The sequence below is a fragment of the Onychostoma macrolepis genome, chromosome 24, assembly GCF_012432095.1.
Source record: "Onychostoma macrolepis isolate SWU-2019 chromosome 24, ASM1243209v1, whole genome shotgun sequence".
Lineage (NCBI taxonomy): Eukaryota > Metazoa > Chordata > Actinopteri > Cypriniformes > Cyprinidae > Onychostoma > Onychostoma macrolepis.
In genome coordinates, this window is record NC_081178.1 from 4,483,347 (window position 1) to 4,503,646 (window position 20,300).

Genomic DNA, 20,300 nt, shown 5'->3' on the forward strand with positions numbered 1-20,300 from the left:
TATTTTTATAATAAATTATTTTTATTATTATTGTTGTTGTTGTTATTAATAATAATGTACAAGCAAGAGCCTTAACTATATACTGTAAACTATTAACTATTAAATATAAACTACTAATTTAATAAAATTATATTTTTTGTATTTAAACCCTCAAAAACACTTGTTTGCCAGCCTTTGGTAAATATTCACATTCTTTCTGACATCCATGAAAACACAAATATGAAAATTAAGTGTGTTCATTACCAGTCGGACCTCCACGGACACTCCTTTGTCAGATTCTCTGCGTGCAGGCAGATCTTCCAAGCCGCTGGTCTTTATTGGACCTGTGGAGGTGCCGTCCAGTTCAGACATGATGGGATCTGTTACCCCGGCTCCAGCCAGCCAGTTACCCAGCGTGGTGCTGCCAGGAAAACCACCGCTGCTCATACTGGCACCAACGGTGGAGCCGAGCATGTTAGATAGACTAGTGGTGCCTCCTAAAATCAATAAATCAATGAATCAGTTATCCAGCGTGCATCAACCAATAAATGTTCCCAAAGCTTATTCTGTAAATATATCAGTTAAAGGAATAGTTCATCATTAAAATGTGCTGTAAATTTACTCATCCTTAGGCCATTCAAGATGTAGATGAGTTTGTTTCTTCATCAGAACAGATTTGGAAAAATGCAGAATTACATCACTTGCTCACCAGTGGATCCTCTGCAGTGAATGGGTGCCGTCAGAATGAGAGTCCAAACAGCTGATAAAAACATCACAATAATCCACACCACTCCAGTCCATCAATTAACATCTTATGAAGAGAAAAGCTGCATGTTTGTAAGAAACAAATAATAATAATTGATGGACTGGAGTGGTGTGGATTATTGTGATGTTTTTATCAGCTGTTTGGACTCTCGTTCTGACGGCACCCATTCACTGCAGAGCATCCACTGGTGAGCAAGTGATGTAATGCTACATTTCTCCAAATCTGTTCTGATGAAGAAACAAACTCATCAACTCACCTGAGGGTGAGTAAATTTTCATTTTTAGGTGAACTACTCCTTAAATAAATCAACACGTCAAATAGAATGTAAAACTGGTGTTTACCTATACTAGACGCACTCGTCAGGCCAGGATTTGTGGTATGAGTGCCAAGGGAGGCAGAAAGAGTGGCAGTGGCCGATAAGGTGCCCCCGAGGTCGGGCAGATTTAGAGAAGGGCTGTTGAGAATATCTAGATCAGAGCTCCTGCTGAAGTCAGCGTCACTCGCGCTGGAAACTGAACTACTGAAGTCCTCGGGTGTCCTCCACACACCTTCTGATACCTGCCTGTACACAAACACACACTGAGGACTGCTTTAGGCATGGCACTAGAGAACGTATCCGAACAGGAGTGAATGTTTACGTGTTTGTGTGCGTTACCTTCGTAGTAGAGTGAGTGTATTGGTGATGTTTCTGCAGCGTTTCAACAGGGCCTCCAGTCTTAGCGGTTCCTCTTTCAAAAACTTGACGGCTTCCACCTCCACCCTCAACACCACACGCATCTTACTTTGTAAAGTGGGGAACTGATCTAAACACATACATTTTAGAACAAAACACATAGAATTAGCTTATAGTTGAATTACAGATTTCCACATTTTCCAAAAAAAAAAAACATGTTGCCTACAGAACACTGCACAAAACAACTATGCACAATTTATGTACTGAGCAAAGGTGCAACATCGCTACTGTGTAATGATTACAGAGCAAGACCAATGTAGTCCAATAAAGAGTGAATGAGTCTCATGAGGCCCTTTTGTAGTTAATCAAATTTATAATCGCATAACCAAAGCAGTTTGATTCCTAAACAAATGTCTCTAATGAGATGATTCTTTTTAGTGAATCAAAACATATAATAATATGATTTTTGGATTACACAACCAGTGTAATCCAACTCCTAAAAGAATGATACTTATAAGCTGGCTCTTTTTAGTGAATCAGAAGAACACAGTGCAACTTATTTCAACTCCTGAATTAATCATTTTTAAGATCTGGATCTTTTAGCGAATCAAACCCATTCAGCTCAACCAGTGTAGTTCGACTGCTGAAGGAATGACTCTTATGAGTCAGTTCTGTTTAGTGAATCAAAAATAGGTAGAAAAAACAAAAAACATACAGCATTATCAGTGAAGTCTGATTCCTGAACTAATGACTCTCGTACGTTGGTTCTTTTTAGTGAATCAAAACCATACAGCACAACCAGTATTGTTCGACTCATGAACAAATGACTCTTAGGAGTCGGCTCTTTTTAGAGAATCAAAAACAAACAGCACAACAAGTGTAGCCCGATTCCTGAAAGAATGACTCTTATTAATCGGTTCTTTTTAATGAATCAAAAACATACAGCACAAGTTTAGTCCCATTCCATTCCCATTAATGACTTTTAGAAGCCAGTTCATTTTAGTGAATCTAAAATCATACAGCACATTCAGTGAGGTCTGATTCCTGAGCTAATAAATCTTGTAAGTCGGTTCTTTTTTGTGAATCAAGAACATACAACACAACCAGTATAGTTCGACTCATAAAAAATGACTCTTAGGATTCGGCTCTTTTCAGAGAATCAAAAACATACAGTACAACAAGTATAGTCCAATTCCTGAAAGAATGACTCTTATGAGTCGGTTCTTTTTAAATGAATCAAAAACAGAGTACAGCACAACCAGTGTAATCTGACTCTTGAACGAATGACTTGTATGAGCCAGCCCTTTATAGTGAATCACAAACATACAACACAATCATTATAGTCTGACTCATGAACGTTTCTTTTTAGTGAATCAAAAACGTATACAGCTCAACTAGTGCAATCTGAATCCCGAATGAATGACTCTAATTAGCCTGTTCTTTTTTAGAGAAGTTGTTCATTACAACTGTACATTACAAATTTTGTGTAAACAAACAAACAAACAAACTATCATCTGATGATGGATTATTATTATTATCTATTTATTTATTTATTTTAAATAATCACTCCTTAAAAGTTTTAAAATAATCATTAATGGTATACTGTGTTATCATTCACTCACTCTTGAGGTCTGTGACGGTCTCTCCGAGTCTCCTGAGCTCCAGACTCTTCTGTTCTATTTCCTGTTCGGTCACCAGGTGATGGTTAAGCCCCGCCCCCGTCTTCATCTCCTCCACTGAGCGCTCGAGATCGCTGGAAACACAAGGGAACACATATCATCCAACACAAATCTAATGCGTTACTGTTTTTCAGCATGTGTTCTCATTTAGAGGCGTAAGTGCTTTAGCTCACTGTAGCTGTTGTATAATAAGTTCTTCTTCATTAAGATAGCGTAGCCTCTCCTCCTCAACGAGAAGACGCTGACGCTGTAATGGATCTTCTTGCGTGCGAGACGCCTCGATCAGACACATCCCCAAATCAGACTCCGTCTGCCTCAGTAACGCCTGAACAGAGTCCTGATTCTGCAACTGTAAGACACACAGATGGATATATGACCTGGATATATGAATACAATATTGTTAGATATGAACTGAAATAATAGATACATTAAAATGTAATTATGTTTTTCACACAGTACACATTTCCCATGCAATTGGCTGTCAAGCTCCAAAAACATAAAAATGTATTATTTATGTGTTATTTCCCTAGTCTTCTGAAGCCATTTCATAGCTTTGTGTGAATAAAATGACTTGTTTCTTTAAGGCATTATTTATAATCATTTTACCCCAAGTTAGAAGTTTTGCTATTCATCAAGCAATATTTTTTCATTCCCACATGTGCACAAGATTAAATACACAGCAAAAAGAAAAAAAAAAAGGAATATAATTTAGTTGTTTTATAAACCTTCCAGCTGAAATTTAAAATATTACCAGTTAACTGTTCCCAAAATAATACTCAATAAATGATAATAAATAAACAATATACTGTATAATAAATAAAATAAATATTATAATATAAGAAGAAATAATCTCTCATATTTATTAATTATACATTATATTTAATATACTATGTAAATTCTATATAATATATACATATATTTTATAAATTAACATACATATTTAAATAATGTAACATTATTATAATGTCATATTATAATACATAGATATTTGTTTATTTATTTATTATAAATTATTTGTAATTATTTATTTTAAATTTATAATAAATTTAACTATATGAAAATATATTCTCATATATATATATATATGCACAAACACACATCATTAAAATGGAATAAAAATACAATGTAATATATAATGAATAAAATATATTATTATTATTATTATTATTATTATTATTAATATGCCATATCATTATAATACATAAATGATTAAAATAAATACAAATATTATATAATAAATATTAAAATAAATATGTAAACAAATATATCTTATAAATTGTTTTATTTATTATAAATTTCAAATAAAAATTACAATATAATATCAGAATTGATATACATCATAATATATATCTACTGTATATAAATACACAGATGTTTTTAGAACTTACTTTTAGAGGCTTACGAACGCACACACACACACACACACACACACACACACACACACACACCTGTAACTGACGCAGTTGTGTCAGCTGTTTGCGCAGTTCAGCTGTGTGCTGCTGCAGGTCAGTCAGGTGCAGCTGCATTTGGAAACGGGACATTGCTATTGGCTGAGATGCTGCAGTTGGCGGAGGCGGCATGAGGGCCAAAGGAGCAGACGGCGACGACACTAACAATCCACAGGAGCAGAAGTCATACATAAAACATTTAACTCATATAAAAACACATGCAATTTCATTTAAAATGCGTAATAGTGAAATCTGATTATCCATAAGCCTGTTAGTCATTCTGCTAATCTATTTAAATCTTTCTGAAAATGTCTCATTTCCATATCAACCACAAAAGAACAACAAAAGGCTTCTGATTCTGTCTTGATTCGTACATTGTGAGTCACATCCAAAAACAAGCCCAACACAACTCAGTACATCTACAGTACGTTGTATATTCATGCAACATACATTCGAATTCAGACCCTTATGTTTGCATATACATTCACACTGTTAGAATCTCAGAAACAGACTCTGATGTCCTTATTAGGTCCTTTTAAGAACTGGAAAAGGAAGACAAAACATTCTAGTACACTGACATTCAAGTGTTAGTGGGAATTTCCATACAACAAAAACATTCGGGAAGAATCCATAGGACAGACACATATATCCAGTGCCTATAAAAGCGAACTCCTCATTCGACTTTTCGTGCTACATTAATCATTATGTACTTAACTCAGGATTTTGCCATTTATCAACACAAAGTGCTCTGCAATCTTCAATAACACATATCAAATTAATTAAATGCAAAAGTCAAAGGATGTGAATTCTTCTTATAGACACTGTATATACATAAACAGACGGTTTTCAAACTCCAGGATCTGAGATCCCTCAATACAAACATTCTGTACACACTCCTGACGCAAAATTGCAATGCACAAATCGCAATGCAACACAATCTGTAATGCAACACACGTAAGGGAAACCGAGAAAGTGACAGACAACCACACATAAAGTAATATACCTTTTTGTTTTCTAAACCTTCCAGCTGAAATATAAAATATCACCAGTTAACTGTCCCCAAAATAATACATACTAGTGCACAAGAAATTATAATAAATAAATAAGTAAATACACATATTATAAAATAATAATGGAAAATGTATCACTATAAATTATAATAAATAAAATATTAAATATTAAAACATATCATTCAAAATAATAATTATTATATTAAATTATAATGCATAAATAATGAAAATAAATATTAAATAATCAATAGAAAAATAAATAAATAAATATATATATATATATATATATATATATATATAATCTTATTTATTATAAATTATAAGTTGGCAAAACAAAGATAAAATTACATACACATTTTAAAAAATAACTTTGAAATAATATTAATAATATATTAATCTAAATAATATTATTTGAAGTAATATATTTAAAATAATAATGATAAATTATAAATACATTATTAATATAAATCCTAAATAATGACTATAAAAATAAGTTTTATATATATGTCATCAAATAATTTATTTATTTTTTTATTATGTGAGATTAATCAACTATAAATAACAATAAATAAAATTCAACCAAATAAAAAAATAATAATAATAATAATAATAATACAAATAATTTATCAGATGTATCATAAATTATAATAAAATATCTAAATATAAATATTAAATATTCAAATAAAATATCCATATATATCCATATATTATATATATATATATATATATATATATAATTTAACATAATATAATATAATATAATATAATATAATATAATATAATATAATATAATATAATATAATATAATATAATATAATATAATATAATAGCTTATTAACATGCACATCTTACATGAATTAGCGCATTGTGATGTGTCTGCGGCATTAGCAAGAATTCTGTTCATGTTAATTTACATTACTGACACTCAAATCATGAACTCAGTCATGGACTACAGCCGTAAACACAAACAAACATTAGCTAATGTAAACCAAATCAAATGAGCTTCATTTTAAGATCATACTGCGGTCCTCGAGGACTTGGCCTGCCTGTTCTATCATTTAGACAAACATCCTTCAGTGCGGCACACAGTCGTGTCTTATTATCAGCATGCATGATTCACTCATTTAATGACCTGTTAATTGATACGCCTACTCTGCATCACTTAATTGTTCTTGTGAACATAATTAGCTTAGAAACAGCTATTCTGAAGCACAAACAGTTCAGGCTTTGTTGGAACATCACCGTCACCTCTTCATATCAATAAGATTATTTTATTAACCTCATGTATTAATATGTTCAAGCATTAATTTCATGGGCCTATGTTTAATTGTACTCATTTTGATTGTGTTTGTTAGTATGGTAGTTTCTAAATAATGCGGACAAAACTACAGGTGACAACACAATTTGTCATTACATTTTTATTATATATCTGTCAGAAAGGGTGTATTTAAAGCTTTTTCCATCAACTAGGTTTTTAAATGTGACTATCTGTAGTGCGTGTAATAAAATGTCTTCATATTTGAAACGTTTTTAACAATATTTCCCAGAAATGCTTAAGCTACATTCAAACACACTTAAACCGTATGGTACTCACTCTCTGGTGCAGAGCAGTCGCTCGCTGTTTCTGCTTTCTCACTGCAAGACAAATACAGGAAACAGGAAGGACAAACTCCATTTACATGCTAATATAAGTTGCATGGATGTGCATTGTTAAAAATAACATTAAAATGAATGTTGAGAGATCCAAAAGTCATTCAAAAGTTTCAGGTTTAATAGTGATATTCAGTAGAACTGGACTGAAGCTGAGATTTCTTACGGGCTGTCTGGTCCTCGGGTCAAAACACTCTGAACCAGTCCGGTTAAACTGGCTATCTGCTTCTCCATGGCCTCCATCCGCTCTCTAAAAAACACAAAATACCATTAAACACATACAAACAACATGCTCTCCCAAAACTTTTAGTGTTCATCCAAAAAAATGCAGAGAATGTGTACATTCTCTCATAATACAAAAAAAAATACTATATATAATAAAAATTAGGACTGTCAAACGATAACAAAAATAAAGGTTATTAATAATATATAATATTAATAATATATAAATATAAATATTTTATCTAAAAATTAAAAAAAATTCTTAAATGCATATTTATTTATATATACACATAATAAATATACACAGTACACATACATACATTATGTAAACAAACTTTTACTTGGATGCGATTAATCGCGATTAATCGTTGACAGCCCTTAAATACATATAAATAATAATAAATAAAATGTCAGATTTATTCATAATAAATTATTACAAAATATATTAAATAAATATGTGATTAAAATAATAATATCATATTTCTTATTGATTATAATACATAATTGAAATAAATAAATTAAATAAATATTAAATAAAATATCTAAAATAACATTTATAAATTATAATAAATAATTAAAAATATATAATATTAAATAATAAATATTAAATAATAATATATTAAATATAATATTATATATATATATATATATATATATATATATATATATATATATATATATATATATATATATATATATATATATATATATATATATATATATATATATTCATGCATACGAAAAACTATACAAAAATTTGGACTTCATTCACAAAATTTTTAAGTTCTCTCGTAAAAAACTTTTGAGTTTTGCGTTCCCCCCAAAATATTTGCATTTGCTCAGAAATCTTTTGTGATGGAAATAACATGCAGTGGGAAGAAAAACTATATTTCAATGCTTTTGAGTTCTCTTGCAAAACTTTTGAAGTCCCCTGAAAAAAACTGCATTTGTTCTCATAAAACTTTTGAAAAAATTCTGTCATCACTTACCTACAAGTTTCTATCTTCTTCAAAAAAATGATATTTTGAAGAATGTGAGTAACCAAACAGTTCACAGTAGCTATTGACTTCCATAGAATGGAGAAAAATATGTCAAAAGTCAATGGCTACCGTCAACTTTTTGGTTACCAACATTCTTCAAAATATCTTCTTTTGTGCTCAACGGAAGAAAGAAACAGGTTTGGAACAGCATGAGGGTGAGTAAATGATGACAGAATTTTCATTTTTGGGTGAACTATCCCTTTAAGGAGAGAAAACCTGGTCTCACCTGGTCTCTTCGTTACCAGGTAATGTTGAGCCGTACACTGGCATCGGCCCTCCATCTCCTCCGGGGCCCCCAAGCATGCATATCTGCTCCAGAGGTGGCCCTCCTGGACGATTCTTGGGACTCTCTATGTACACAGTGCCATCTTTACGAAACCCATGTCTCCCAGGGGACCCTCGTCCCGGGTGGCTCCCATACGGATCCCTGCCATCAGACAGTTTTTGAGGCGAGGCTGGAGGTAAGGTGCGGAAACCCATCGTAGCATATGGATCTGCGTATATAGGACCACCAGGCCTGTAGAGGGCGCCCTCGAGCTCACATTGCAATGCCGCGGCGGGGTAGCCACCAATAGAGCGCACAGATCCACGGCGGTACGCCATAGCCTGCGGCGAAGCCACGCTGAGCCGAGGATCCTGGACTAGCGAATAAGGGTCTGCGTATATCGCTTCGTTTTTTAGCAACACCACGCTTTTCGAGGACGATGCAATTTCCTCGTCCGGTTTCACATCACGCCGTTCTAGAATGGCACTTGGGGAGGGGCAAAATGCAGGGTGGGTGTGGCCAGACTGCTGGGGAGCGTGGCCTCCAGGGTGGGCGTGGTGTTGCTGATAGGGGTGGAGCTGAGGCGACGGATGGGGTCCGGCGTAAGAGGAAGGACGCCCACCCGTGTAAGAAAGACGCGATTGCGAGCGTGACGGAGATCCAGAGGGAGAAGAGGAAGACGGGAGTGTGTTTAAACGTCGTGTGGGAGACGATTCCCTCGAGGTGTACACCAGCTCTCTCTGGAGGAGACAGAGAGAACGGGAGAGAGGAAGAAGTCGGGAGAAGTTAAATGCACATGACATATGACAAGAAAGATTCATAATATAAGAACAGAACCGCGCTATTGCATGTTTTCTGACATTTACACACACAATATAGATTTGAGGAAGGGATAGGATGTGTTCTTCATTATTATCATCTAGTAGAAAAACAACGTAAAAATTCTTAAAGCCTGGAAATAGTTTAACTGTACACAACAATTTAAACGTTTTAGAAAATACTCTTTTTAAATAAAAGGCTACATTTATTTGATCAAAAATACAGTAAAAACTGAAATATTGTGAAAAATTATTAACATAACTGTTTTCTATATGAATATATTTTAAAAAGTTATTTATTTCCTGTGATAAAAGCTGAATTTTCAGCATCATTACTCCTGTCTTCAGTGTCTAATATGCTAATTTGCTGCTCAAGAAACATTTATTATTATCAATGTTGAAAACATGTGCTGCTTCTTATTTTTGTGGAAACCATGAGATATTTTCTAAATTCTTTAATCAACAGAAGGTTCAAAAGAACAGCATTCATTTGAAACAGAAATCTTTGTAACATTAAATATTTTTTATCAATTTAATGCATCCTTGTTGAATTAAAATATCCATTTATTTCCAAATAAATAAATAAAAAACATCTTACTGAACCCAAACTTTTGATTGGTAGTATAAGTTCTTATGTAACAGGAGAAAAACATAATATTTCATAAATTTCAAGCATACAAGAAAATACACATTATTTAGTTTTTAAGGTAAAAAAATATGAATCACCTTACTTTTTAGTAAATTTTTATTATATTTAAAAATGGTTATTTTACTGAAAATAGTGTACAAATGTTATTGTAAGATAAAAAGCATGAATTATCTTTGTACAAATTATAATTTATGGAAAAAAGCATATCTAAAATGACAATGCATGTACTTTTACAGTAAAACATTAGTAAAATTATGTTTTATGTATAATATATAAAAGTATGAACACCTTACAATTTATAGTGAATTAATATATATATATATATATATATATATATATATATATATATATATATATATATATATATATACACACACACACACACACACACACACAATTACAGATATATAATGATGTGAATTGACATTATATTTAACAAAATGTTATTTTACTGTAAAAGTGTGTAAAAATTTTATTTTATGGAAAAAGCATATCTTATTCCATTATCTTAATTATCTTTGTATAAATTATAATTTAGGAGGAAATGTATATCTAAAATGATAATGCATGCACTTTTACAGTAAAACAGTAAAATTATATTTTATTCAATGTACTGTACAATTTAAAGTGAAAAACAAGAGAGCATAATCCATCCGATTATTATTTTATTATTATTAATTTCAACAATTTATGAATAATTATTTAAAAATTGGAATAAAACAATAGTTATGTTTCTTTTTTGCTATTATTTAATGACATTCAGTTTTATTTGACATAAAATAGCTGATTAAATGTGTGTTACACTGCTAGCGGTTTTAACCAGGTGTGTTGACTCACCCGCAGGTCTCCGTTGGCGATGTGTGCGTGGTGTACGGGGTGGGCCGTGTGTTGAGCACTGTAGTGTGGGTCTCGTATCGGAGCCTCTCTACAGTAAATCTTGATGAGACACCGGTCGTGGATGTCACGAGGGTCCTCCAGCTCATAGAAGATGTTGCGTGCCTCGTCCTTGATGAGCAGAGCCGTGCCGGGCGAACGCAACGCGCCCATCGTCAGTTTCTGAGGGAACATGTGCACGATGAGTGCGTGAAGCGTCTCCATGCTGGTCAGCTCATGAGTGATGTGCACCCGCCGCGTCTCGTCACCGAACTGCAAGAACAGCACCGCTAGAAAGAAAAAAAAAATTGATTTAGTTGATATTTGATATGCAATACAACAGTAAAATGGTATAAAAGTGGAGTGATACAAACAGTGAAACATTCTCTTGCAGCTATACAAAATATTGAACACTGCTTGTCCAATCAAATTTGTGAACCAGAACTAACTGTATATAATTGATTTAGTCAGACTCAGTCTGAATGGTTGCGTAACTGCTAAGAGTGTAAAAACTCCCTCCCTGATTCACCCAGAACATTCATTGAAATTAAGCTGCAAAATTGACTCATGCAGGGAAATAAATCTATATTTATGTATATGCTTCACTTACACTGCATTCAAAGTACACATTTTTATCAGTTCATGCACTCTCTGGGAATCAAACCCATGACGCTGATGTTGCTAGCACAATAATCTAAGCTTTGAGCTACAGGAATGTATAAAATGTTGATGCATTTAAATTGTATGGCAAATTTCTATATATATATATTAATAATTTTATTCAGCAAAGATGCATTAAATTGATCAAAAGTGACAGTATGAATATTTATAATTTAAAAAATATATTTTTCTTTTTCAAATAAATGCTGTTCTTTTGAACTTCCTATTCATCAAAGAATCCAGAAAATCGCCGTTTCTACAAAATATTAAGCAGAAATCAGTTTTCAACATTGATAATAATAATAAATGCTTCTTGAGCAGCAAATCAGCATATTAGAATGATTTCTTAAGGATCATTTGACATTGAAGACTACAGTAATGATGCTGAAAATTCAGCTTTACATCACAAGAATAAATTACATTTTAAAATATATTCAGATAGAAATCTGTTATTTGAAATGAGAATAATATTTCACAATATTTCTGTTTTTATTGTATTTTTGATCAAATAAATGCAGTCATGGAGAGCGTAAATGACTTCTTAGAACCCTAAACTTCCGTAAAATTATGAACATGGAATAAAAAGGTATTTACTTAAGTATTAAATATTTAATAGTAAGTATTTAATATTATTTAATTAATAGCAAGTAAGTATTAAATAAGGTAAGTATTTAATCACAATTAAATAAGTGTTAAATGGCAGAGCAACAGAGCAAAATAGATTTATTAAATTATGGAATTGAATTTTATATATATATATATATATATATATATATATATATATATATATATATATATATACACACACACACACACACAATTAAATAAATCTGTATAAATAAAAACTCTAATATCATCCGATTTATAACACTTGTTAAAATGTACGTTTTGAGCACATGAACATACCAATATTTACATGCCAAAAGCTAGCTTCAGTATTTAGCATCATGGTCCTTCCTGAGGATTGTAATCTAAGCCCAATACGGAGGTTAGCCAATCAAAACAGAGGTTATTTATATATATATACAGTACAAGTATAAAAGCTTCATGAGCAACAAAGCCAGGTCAGATAGAGAGGGCAAAACGGTCTAAATGAATGAAATGGTGCACGAAAGCTTGACTAACAATAAAAGTGGAAATAAAATGCTACAGAAGTGTTGAAGTGTCATACCTGGCGCTCTCAGTTTAGCCTGGCTGGGCGATCGTGCCAGAGGAAGACTCTGTCTGAGGATGTTGGAGCGACTGAAGCCCAGCGGCAGCTCAGCGTCGGCCATGCTTTCCAAACTCTCCGCAGACGCATAACACAGTCGCCCTCCTACCTGCTCGCCCAGCGACTGCTGCTGCAGCCCCGCAGCGCCGCGTGGAGTCCGCGCCTGCAGGAGACCGACGGAGACAGACAGAGACAGACGGATCAGTGTGTGTGTGTGTGTGTGTGTGTGTGTGTGAGGGTGTGAGGGAGGGAGGGAACGCTCTCTAATTGCCCGTATTGCAGAAGTCGCAGTTTTGCAAGGGTAATGAAACCTCTGTGATGGGAAGGCAAAAGAGCGCCTGGGGAAAATTAAGATGTGCGTGCGTGCGTGTTGTGTGTGTGTGTGTGTCCGTGTCCGTGTCCAAAGTGGTGAAAGGAAACCTATGCAAGCTAAAACATTCTCAAATCATGCTGATAACATGATCATGTGAGCTCGACTGCTGCTGTCGCTGAAGCAAAAGAAGACAAACCACATTAGACATCCGATTTTTCAATTTAGCTTTTCATTTAAAGTGTTACACTATTGTTAAAAAATCTGATGTCTGATGCCATCTGATGCATGAAGGATGCAGCTATTTGATAAAAAAAAATATATATATACTAAAAATGGTAGTATTGTGAAATATTTCATTTTAAATTAAATGTTTTTTTTTTTATTTGATAGTTTAAAATGTAATTTATTCCTGTGATCAAAGCTGAATTTTCAGCATCATTACACTGTAAAAAGTGAAAGGAAAAACTACATGCAAACACTCAATTTTTACAAAGGGAAATTTTTCTACTCACACCAATATCTGCTTTCTTTAAATCTCAGTACAGCACATGTGGATGTCAGAGATGTGGCAGTGTGTAAAAGAAAAAGTTTGCAACCTTAAGAATTGTTCTTAACCTGACCACACTGCACCTCTGATTGGCTAATACGTTTTGATTGACATGCATTCTAGCCAATCAGAATGCATCTAGGCTTGACGGACAGGACAGATGTTTGCAGCTGTGCCCCTCCATGCCAAATTCCACTGGTGTTAACAGTCCTGGAATACCGTTCTAGTGAGAGATGTAATCAGGAATGTGCTGTAAGTTTAAAACATTAATTGCAAACCAAATAAAGTGAATAGTTTGGCAATATATTGCAGTTGGATGCAGATATCTAGTGAGAATCGAAGCATCATTGATTCTGGCATCTGTCTCTGTGGGCCCTTTAATAAATACATTAATTAGCATGACAGCATCAACACGACAGTGCTTATTGATTGAGAAGTGTGGCTGTGAGTTTGTGTGGCCAGAGAGGGAGCTTTGCTATTGACTTGACAACAACAAGCAAGTGTGTAAAGTGTAAATTTGTGTAAATTTATTGTTACTGGGTTATATAAATACACACACACACACACACACACACACATTTATTTTGGTATCACCGAGATACATAGTTTTTATTAATATTTAGACTTAGTTATTTTTATATACTATATGTATTCATTTTAATTTTGTGTTGTTTGGTTCTGTCATTTTTATTAGTTTTTATTTTTAAAATGTCTGTATAGTTTTTATTCACTATATTTCAGTTTTAGTTATTTTAGTATCAAGATAAACTAAATAACAATGAAAAATGTTGTAGCTGAAATAGAATTTTTTTATATTTTATTTTATTTCAGTTAGAATCGATTTATAACACTTTTATGTGTTTTTTAGTTAATTATAATAACCCTGAACCTTAATTATAATAACCCTGTTTTGTTTTTTTATCTATATAATTTTTATTAATTTGTATTTCTGTTTGAGTTATTTTAGTGTCAAGATAAACTAAATGACATTTGAAAATGTTGTAACCGAGATAAAATATTGTAAGGCTTTTTATTTTTAATTTAATTTAATTTTGGTTAAAGTCTATTTTTTACATTTTTATGTTTTTTTTTTCGGTAATTATAATTCAGTTTTTTATTAGCCTATAGTAATTTTGTTTGTTTGTTTTATATATTTTTTATTAATTTGTATTTCAGTTTTGGTTATTTTACTACATCTCGTTGAACTTGAAAAATGTTGAAATGAGAAATATTGATTTGGCAATTTGCTGGAATTTTTTATATTTTATTTTATTTTAGTGAAAATTAATTTTTTTAAAGTAACAAAATTAATTTTCTTTTTTTTTCTCCCCTAACACATAATTGTTATTTTTATTAGTTTTTTCATTTCTATGAAGTTTTTATTAATTTTTATTTCAGTTTTAGTTTCAGTTATGTTCATGCATCAAGTTAACCTACATGAAACTGAGAAATACTGCCTTGGCAACAAGCTGAAATAAAATAAGTTTAAGACGTTTTTAAATATTTTATTTCAGTTAAAGTTTATTTTATTTCAAGTACACTGTAAAAAGTGATAAGTTGACTTAACTTAAAAAAAATGAGGAAACCCGTTGCCTTAAAATTATTAAGTAAATAATTTAAAAAAACTTTTTTTAAGTAAGTGAACTTGACAATTCACATAACTTATTTTTTATTATTATTTACTTAATAATTTTAAGGCAACGGGTTTCCTCAATTTTTTTAAGTAAATAATCTTTTTTTTTTTTTAAAGTTAAGTGAACTTGACAATTCACTTAACTTATTTTTTAAAATGATAATTTACTTAAAAATTTTAAGGCAACAGGTTTCCTCAATTTTTTTAAGCTATCAACTTATCACTTTTTACAGTGTAACAACAATTTTAAATACATTTTTACAGTTTTAATTTAAGTTTTATTTAATTATAATAACCCTGACACACACAGAGTCCTGTCAAGACAATAAAAAGCGTATCTCATTAAATGGACATGAAATGTCAATGTCGTTGAGAGTATTTGAGAGTATGTGCTCTTGACAAAAACGAGATGGCTCTCCAGGTGCAGTCATCTAGCCTCTCTTAACCCGTCATGACTGCCTGCATCTTCCATGAGTCTCCTCTGACTGGAGTGGTTTGTTGTCAGTGACAGCTCCGTGTAGTGTCACTCGTGCGGTTCAGTGAGAACACCTCACACAGACAGTTACAGCTCTGGTGCGTCACACTGATCCGAGTGTGCACTGAGGTCCACGGCTCCACTCTTCCTGGAAACAGAGATTCACAGACAGCATCCAGTGGGAAGTCGAGGAACTCAGTCCTTGTAATATTGATCCAGCTGTCATACAGATGCAAAATTCTTCACCTCGGTCAAAGGCTGCTAATCGATTGATCAGAGGAGAAAAATGTTAATCCAGGACTGACATCTTGGGCAATGACACACAGCACTAGCAGAGACTTGATTTAATATAAAGATATTTTTAAAGAAGTCTCTTATGCTCACCAAGGCTACATTTATTGGATTAAAAAAAAAAAAAAAAACAGTAAAAACAGTGAAACATTACAATAATGTTAATATATATTTAAAATAATTTCTTCCTGCATGACAAAGCTTCAAAACAAAAACATTTGTATGCAACAGAAATTTTTCATAAATATCTTTGCTGTCACTTGATAAATGCAATGCATTCTTCTGGAATAAAAGTATTACACATCACAAGCCTTTTTTTCAGTTTTATATTATATTACATTTGAATTAAATTCACATTTTTTTAAAATTATATTTTAGCTAACGTTTTAAGTTTATAGCAAGCTCCACAACAAAGCAATTCTTTATTTATTTAGCATTATTTATTATTTACTGAGAGCAAAAGAAACAAAAAGACTGAAAAACTTTGTCACGCTCCAATTATCACCCATAATGCTCACATATACTATTCAGGATGAATTACATTTATCCAAACTGACTATTCAGACTCTCACATTGTTGCAAAAATGTTTTATGCAAGATGTCCTTATTCTAAAATAAACTTTTTCTATTCATGAAAAAAATCCTGAAGTAGTATAATGTTTTCCCCAAAACTACTAAGCAGCGCATTAACGCAACTGTTTTCAGCAATGATAATAATCAGAAATGTTTCTTGAGCAGCAAATCAGCATGTTAGAATGATTTCTGAAGGATCGTGTGATGCTGAAGACTGGAGTAATGATGCTGAAAATTCAGCTTTGCATCACAGGAATAAATTACATTTTAAAACCTACTCAAATATAAATAAGATATTTTAAATTACCTAATAATATTTCATATTTTTACAGTTAAAAAAAAAATCAAATAAATGCAGCCTAAGTGACCATAAGAGACTTTTTAGAGCATAAGAGACATTTAAAAAAATAAAAATAAAAATCTTTTAACAGTAGTGTATCTTACAGGTTAAAGCAACCCCGACTAACACTGGCTCCTTTTGAAAATATTTTATGGGATTTTTACCTTTAACAGGATTGGACACTTGAGGACAGGAAACAATTTAGAGAAGAGGGATTCAGGGATCAACAGTGCAATCTGTCGAGGCCCGATGACTGGCTCCTTGAGCGAGACACTTAACTCCAGGACGCTTCAGGGCAGAACTGTCCCAGCTATAAATGCATTTTTAATCGCCCAGTATGAAGTGTCTAAATGGCAACTAATTATAAATTGCTGAATTTTTCACATAATCTATTCATTATTGATATCCATTATTAATATTCAGACCTAATATATGCGTGTGAGCAAATCCAACAGCAATAAAGTACTGTTTCTGCGCATTGGACGGTTCTCTTGTAGTCCAGCGTGCCGTGAGCTCATCGGTACACCTGGGGCCAATTTAACCAAAGCGAGCCGTGCATTTCCACATCCACACAGAGCTTCCAATCTAGGTTAACCAGGCGGTTTTAGTTTCCTGTCTTTGGAAATGTCCTCATTTTACAGTATGTTCATAACAATACATTGCAAAAAAAAAAAAAAAAAAACCTGCACTGCTTACCAAAGCAAATGTGTTGATTATTTTTACCAACAGAGGACGCTGCGAGATTGGCGCCAATTCAGCCATGAAGAACTAACTAGAGGGTTGCCAAGTCAACGGTTTTCCACGCAGCTGGGCTACTTTCACACTGTTGCCTCCTTTTTCTTTTTCTTCTTCTTTTTTTTTTCTTTTTTACTGATAGCGATTTTGTTAACCAAATTTCCCCCGGAATGCGATTGGACTAGTTTTGAGTGGCAGATGGGCTTGTTTTGTTATGCAGACCTGGCAACCCTGGAGCAGAGCACTATTATCATCAATTATCAAAAGACATGGTTATCGGTTTCAAGCTTCAAGGTAATGATATAATCACTAACTATTCATGTTAAATGAAAGTAATACTGTTTGTTTGTAGCATATAATATGGGCCAAACATGATGCTGGATGGTTTTGCGAACAATGTTAAACATTCTAGAAAGTTCCTGTCAGTGAATAAATAAAAAGTAATATCAACTAAATGGGCACTTGAAAAATCTACATTTGCAGAAACCTATACTTTTGAGCTCAAAAATAAGTCTAAAATGCAACACGTAACATTTGAAACGTTTTTTTGTTTTGTTTTTAAATGGTGTTAATTACAGTTTGTGAAAACGAAAATATGAAATAGGCTACAAAAATATTAAATATTTATCATATGTTTTCATATTTTATTTTTGTAAATTCATAATTTTGTGATATGTTTTGATCTGTTTGCTATTTGGTTATTATTTACTATTACTATTATTTTTGGCGAATAGTATTAAAACCAGTAAGGGTCAGTATACATCATACAATTATTTATTATAATATTAGGTAGGTTATATATGGAATCCAAAACAATTAAAAAAAAAAAAAAAGTACTGTCTGCATTTTATAATTCATATAACAACAAGTAATATTTCAATGATGTTTTGACCACCAAACTAGGAAATGTTCATGGTTTTCGACTTATACAACATGCAAGAACAGAGCAGGCCAGAAGAAAAGCTGAGGGCAAGTTCCTTGCTCAAAAGGATTTCAGTAACACTTCAGATCGCAGGTTTGTCACGTTCAGCTCTCCAGGGAGTTAAAGAAGACGATTAAGGCCGCGCACAGCTTGACCAAATCAGCCTCAGGATGCACCGTGGGGTTCTTCAACACCTGTTCGCTCTCTCTCTTGATCCTGTGAAAGGTATCTCAGCTCTGGAGGAGTTCCAGCATTGTCCCGGGTGCCAAAGATAGGTGTCCTGATCACCCCTAGGGGATACAGATACGTGCTCTCACGTCTCACATCTTGAAGACCTGCAGAAGTCCCTCGATGACTGCGATGTCGTAGGCTGCATTTACAATGGAGGTGAGTCATTGCACTGGAACCTTGTGTAGGAGTTTGTCTTGAAGGTGGATTTCCAGGAAATTCATGGAGGCTATAAATAAATTATTCACCTTATAGTTTTCATAATAAATGCTCCTACAGAGCAGCTGGATTATGCACCTTCAGAACGCTTTGTGCGCACTTTAATGTTAAATGTTGCTCCCTGTGAGGCATTATGCAAAAGCAGCGTTTCACCATTTATACAATAGACCATTATCAGCTAATGTATTCATACATTTCATTCATTCAGTGCCTTTTCTTGTCTCATGCATTGTTAGTTTGATTGCACCGTGTGGATGTATTGTGGTGTTTTGCATCTGAAGTTTTCCTAGAGGATCATTAAAGCCACACAGACACACAGATAAACATGCATGCACAAACATCTGGAGAGGAAGAGACGTCTTACCTTAAAACTCCAGTAATGTGGCTGCTAAAAGAATAAGAGAGAGACAGAAGGGAAAGAGTCATGAGTTGTGCAGGTTTATATCCATTTAAACATATACTAACATTCAAAAGTTTGGGGGTCAGTAAGTTTTTTTTTGTTTGTTTTATTTCTCAACACTATCTCACGACCAATTCTTACGTATTTTACGAGATGGCTAATTCGTATGACCTCACTCGGGGTTAGGTGTAGGTCATTCGTACAAATACATACGACTCGTAAAATACGTATGATTTAGCAAAAATTGTATGAATTTGTACGAGTGAAGTCGTACGAATTCATACAAATTAGCCACCTCGTCAAATTTGAACGAATTGCCGGGAGATTGGCTGTTTTTTTTTTTTTTTAAGAAATTAATGCTTTTATTTGATGATTAAATTGATCAAAAGTGACAGCAACGACATTTATAATGCTGCAAAAGATATCTGTCAAATAAATTCAGAACTTTTTATTCATAAAAGAACTGTGAAAAAAATGCAAAAATTGATAATAAATAAAAATGTTTCTTGAGCAGCATATCAGCATATTTTAATGATTTCTGAAAGTCACGTGACACATATAAACATTTTAAATTGATCATATTAATATTGCACAATATTAGTGTGTTTACTGTCTTTTTGCTCAAAAACAATGCAGCCTTGGTTAGTATAAGAGACTTATTTAAAAAAGTATAACAACCCTA

At 32.9% G+C, this 20,300-nt stretch overlaps 1 protein-coding gene across 9 annotated transcripts in view; it reads right to left on the bottom strand.

The window, feature by feature from the left end:
• srcin1b (SRC kinase signaling inhibitor 1b) overlaps positions 1-20,300 on the bottom strand; it is a 64,938-nt gene that overhangs the window by 17,890 nt on the left and 26,748 nt on the right. For 8 of the 9 annotated variants that reach the window (XR_009269015.1, XR_009269014.1, XR_009269013.1 and 5 more), the window contains exons 3-15: positions 19,583-19,606; positions 12,904-13,105; positions 11,037-11,362; positions 8,694-9,472; positions 7,372-7,455; positions 7,150-7,190; positions 5,549-5,572; positions 4,546-4,706; positions 3,271-3,446; positions 3,041-3,171; positions 1,401-1,548; positions 1,087-1,307; positions 244-476 (exon numbers count right to left, since the gene is read on the bottom strand). Coding sequence is in view for 6 of the 9 variants with exons in the window: in XM_058764912.1 (XP_058620895.1) it covers positions 244-476; positions 1,087-1,307; positions 1,401-1,548; positions 3,041-3,171; positions 3,271-3,446; positions 4,546-4,706; positions 5,549-5,572; positions 7,150-7,190; positions 7,372-7,455; positions 8,694-9,472; positions 11,037-11,362; positions 12,904-13,105; positions 19,583-19,606 (2,550 nt within the window). In the remaining 3 variants the exon portion in view is untranslated. The remainder of the gene's footprint in view (positions 1-243; positions 477-1,086; positions 1,308-1,400; positions 1,549-3,040; positions 3,172-3,270; positions 3,447-4,545; positions 4,707-5,548; positions 5,573-7,149; positions 7,191-7,371; positions 7,456-8,693; positions 9,473-11,036; positions 11,363-12,903; positions 13,106-19,582; positions 19,607-20,300) is intronic. The other variant, XM_058764909.1, reaches the window with a different exon arrangement.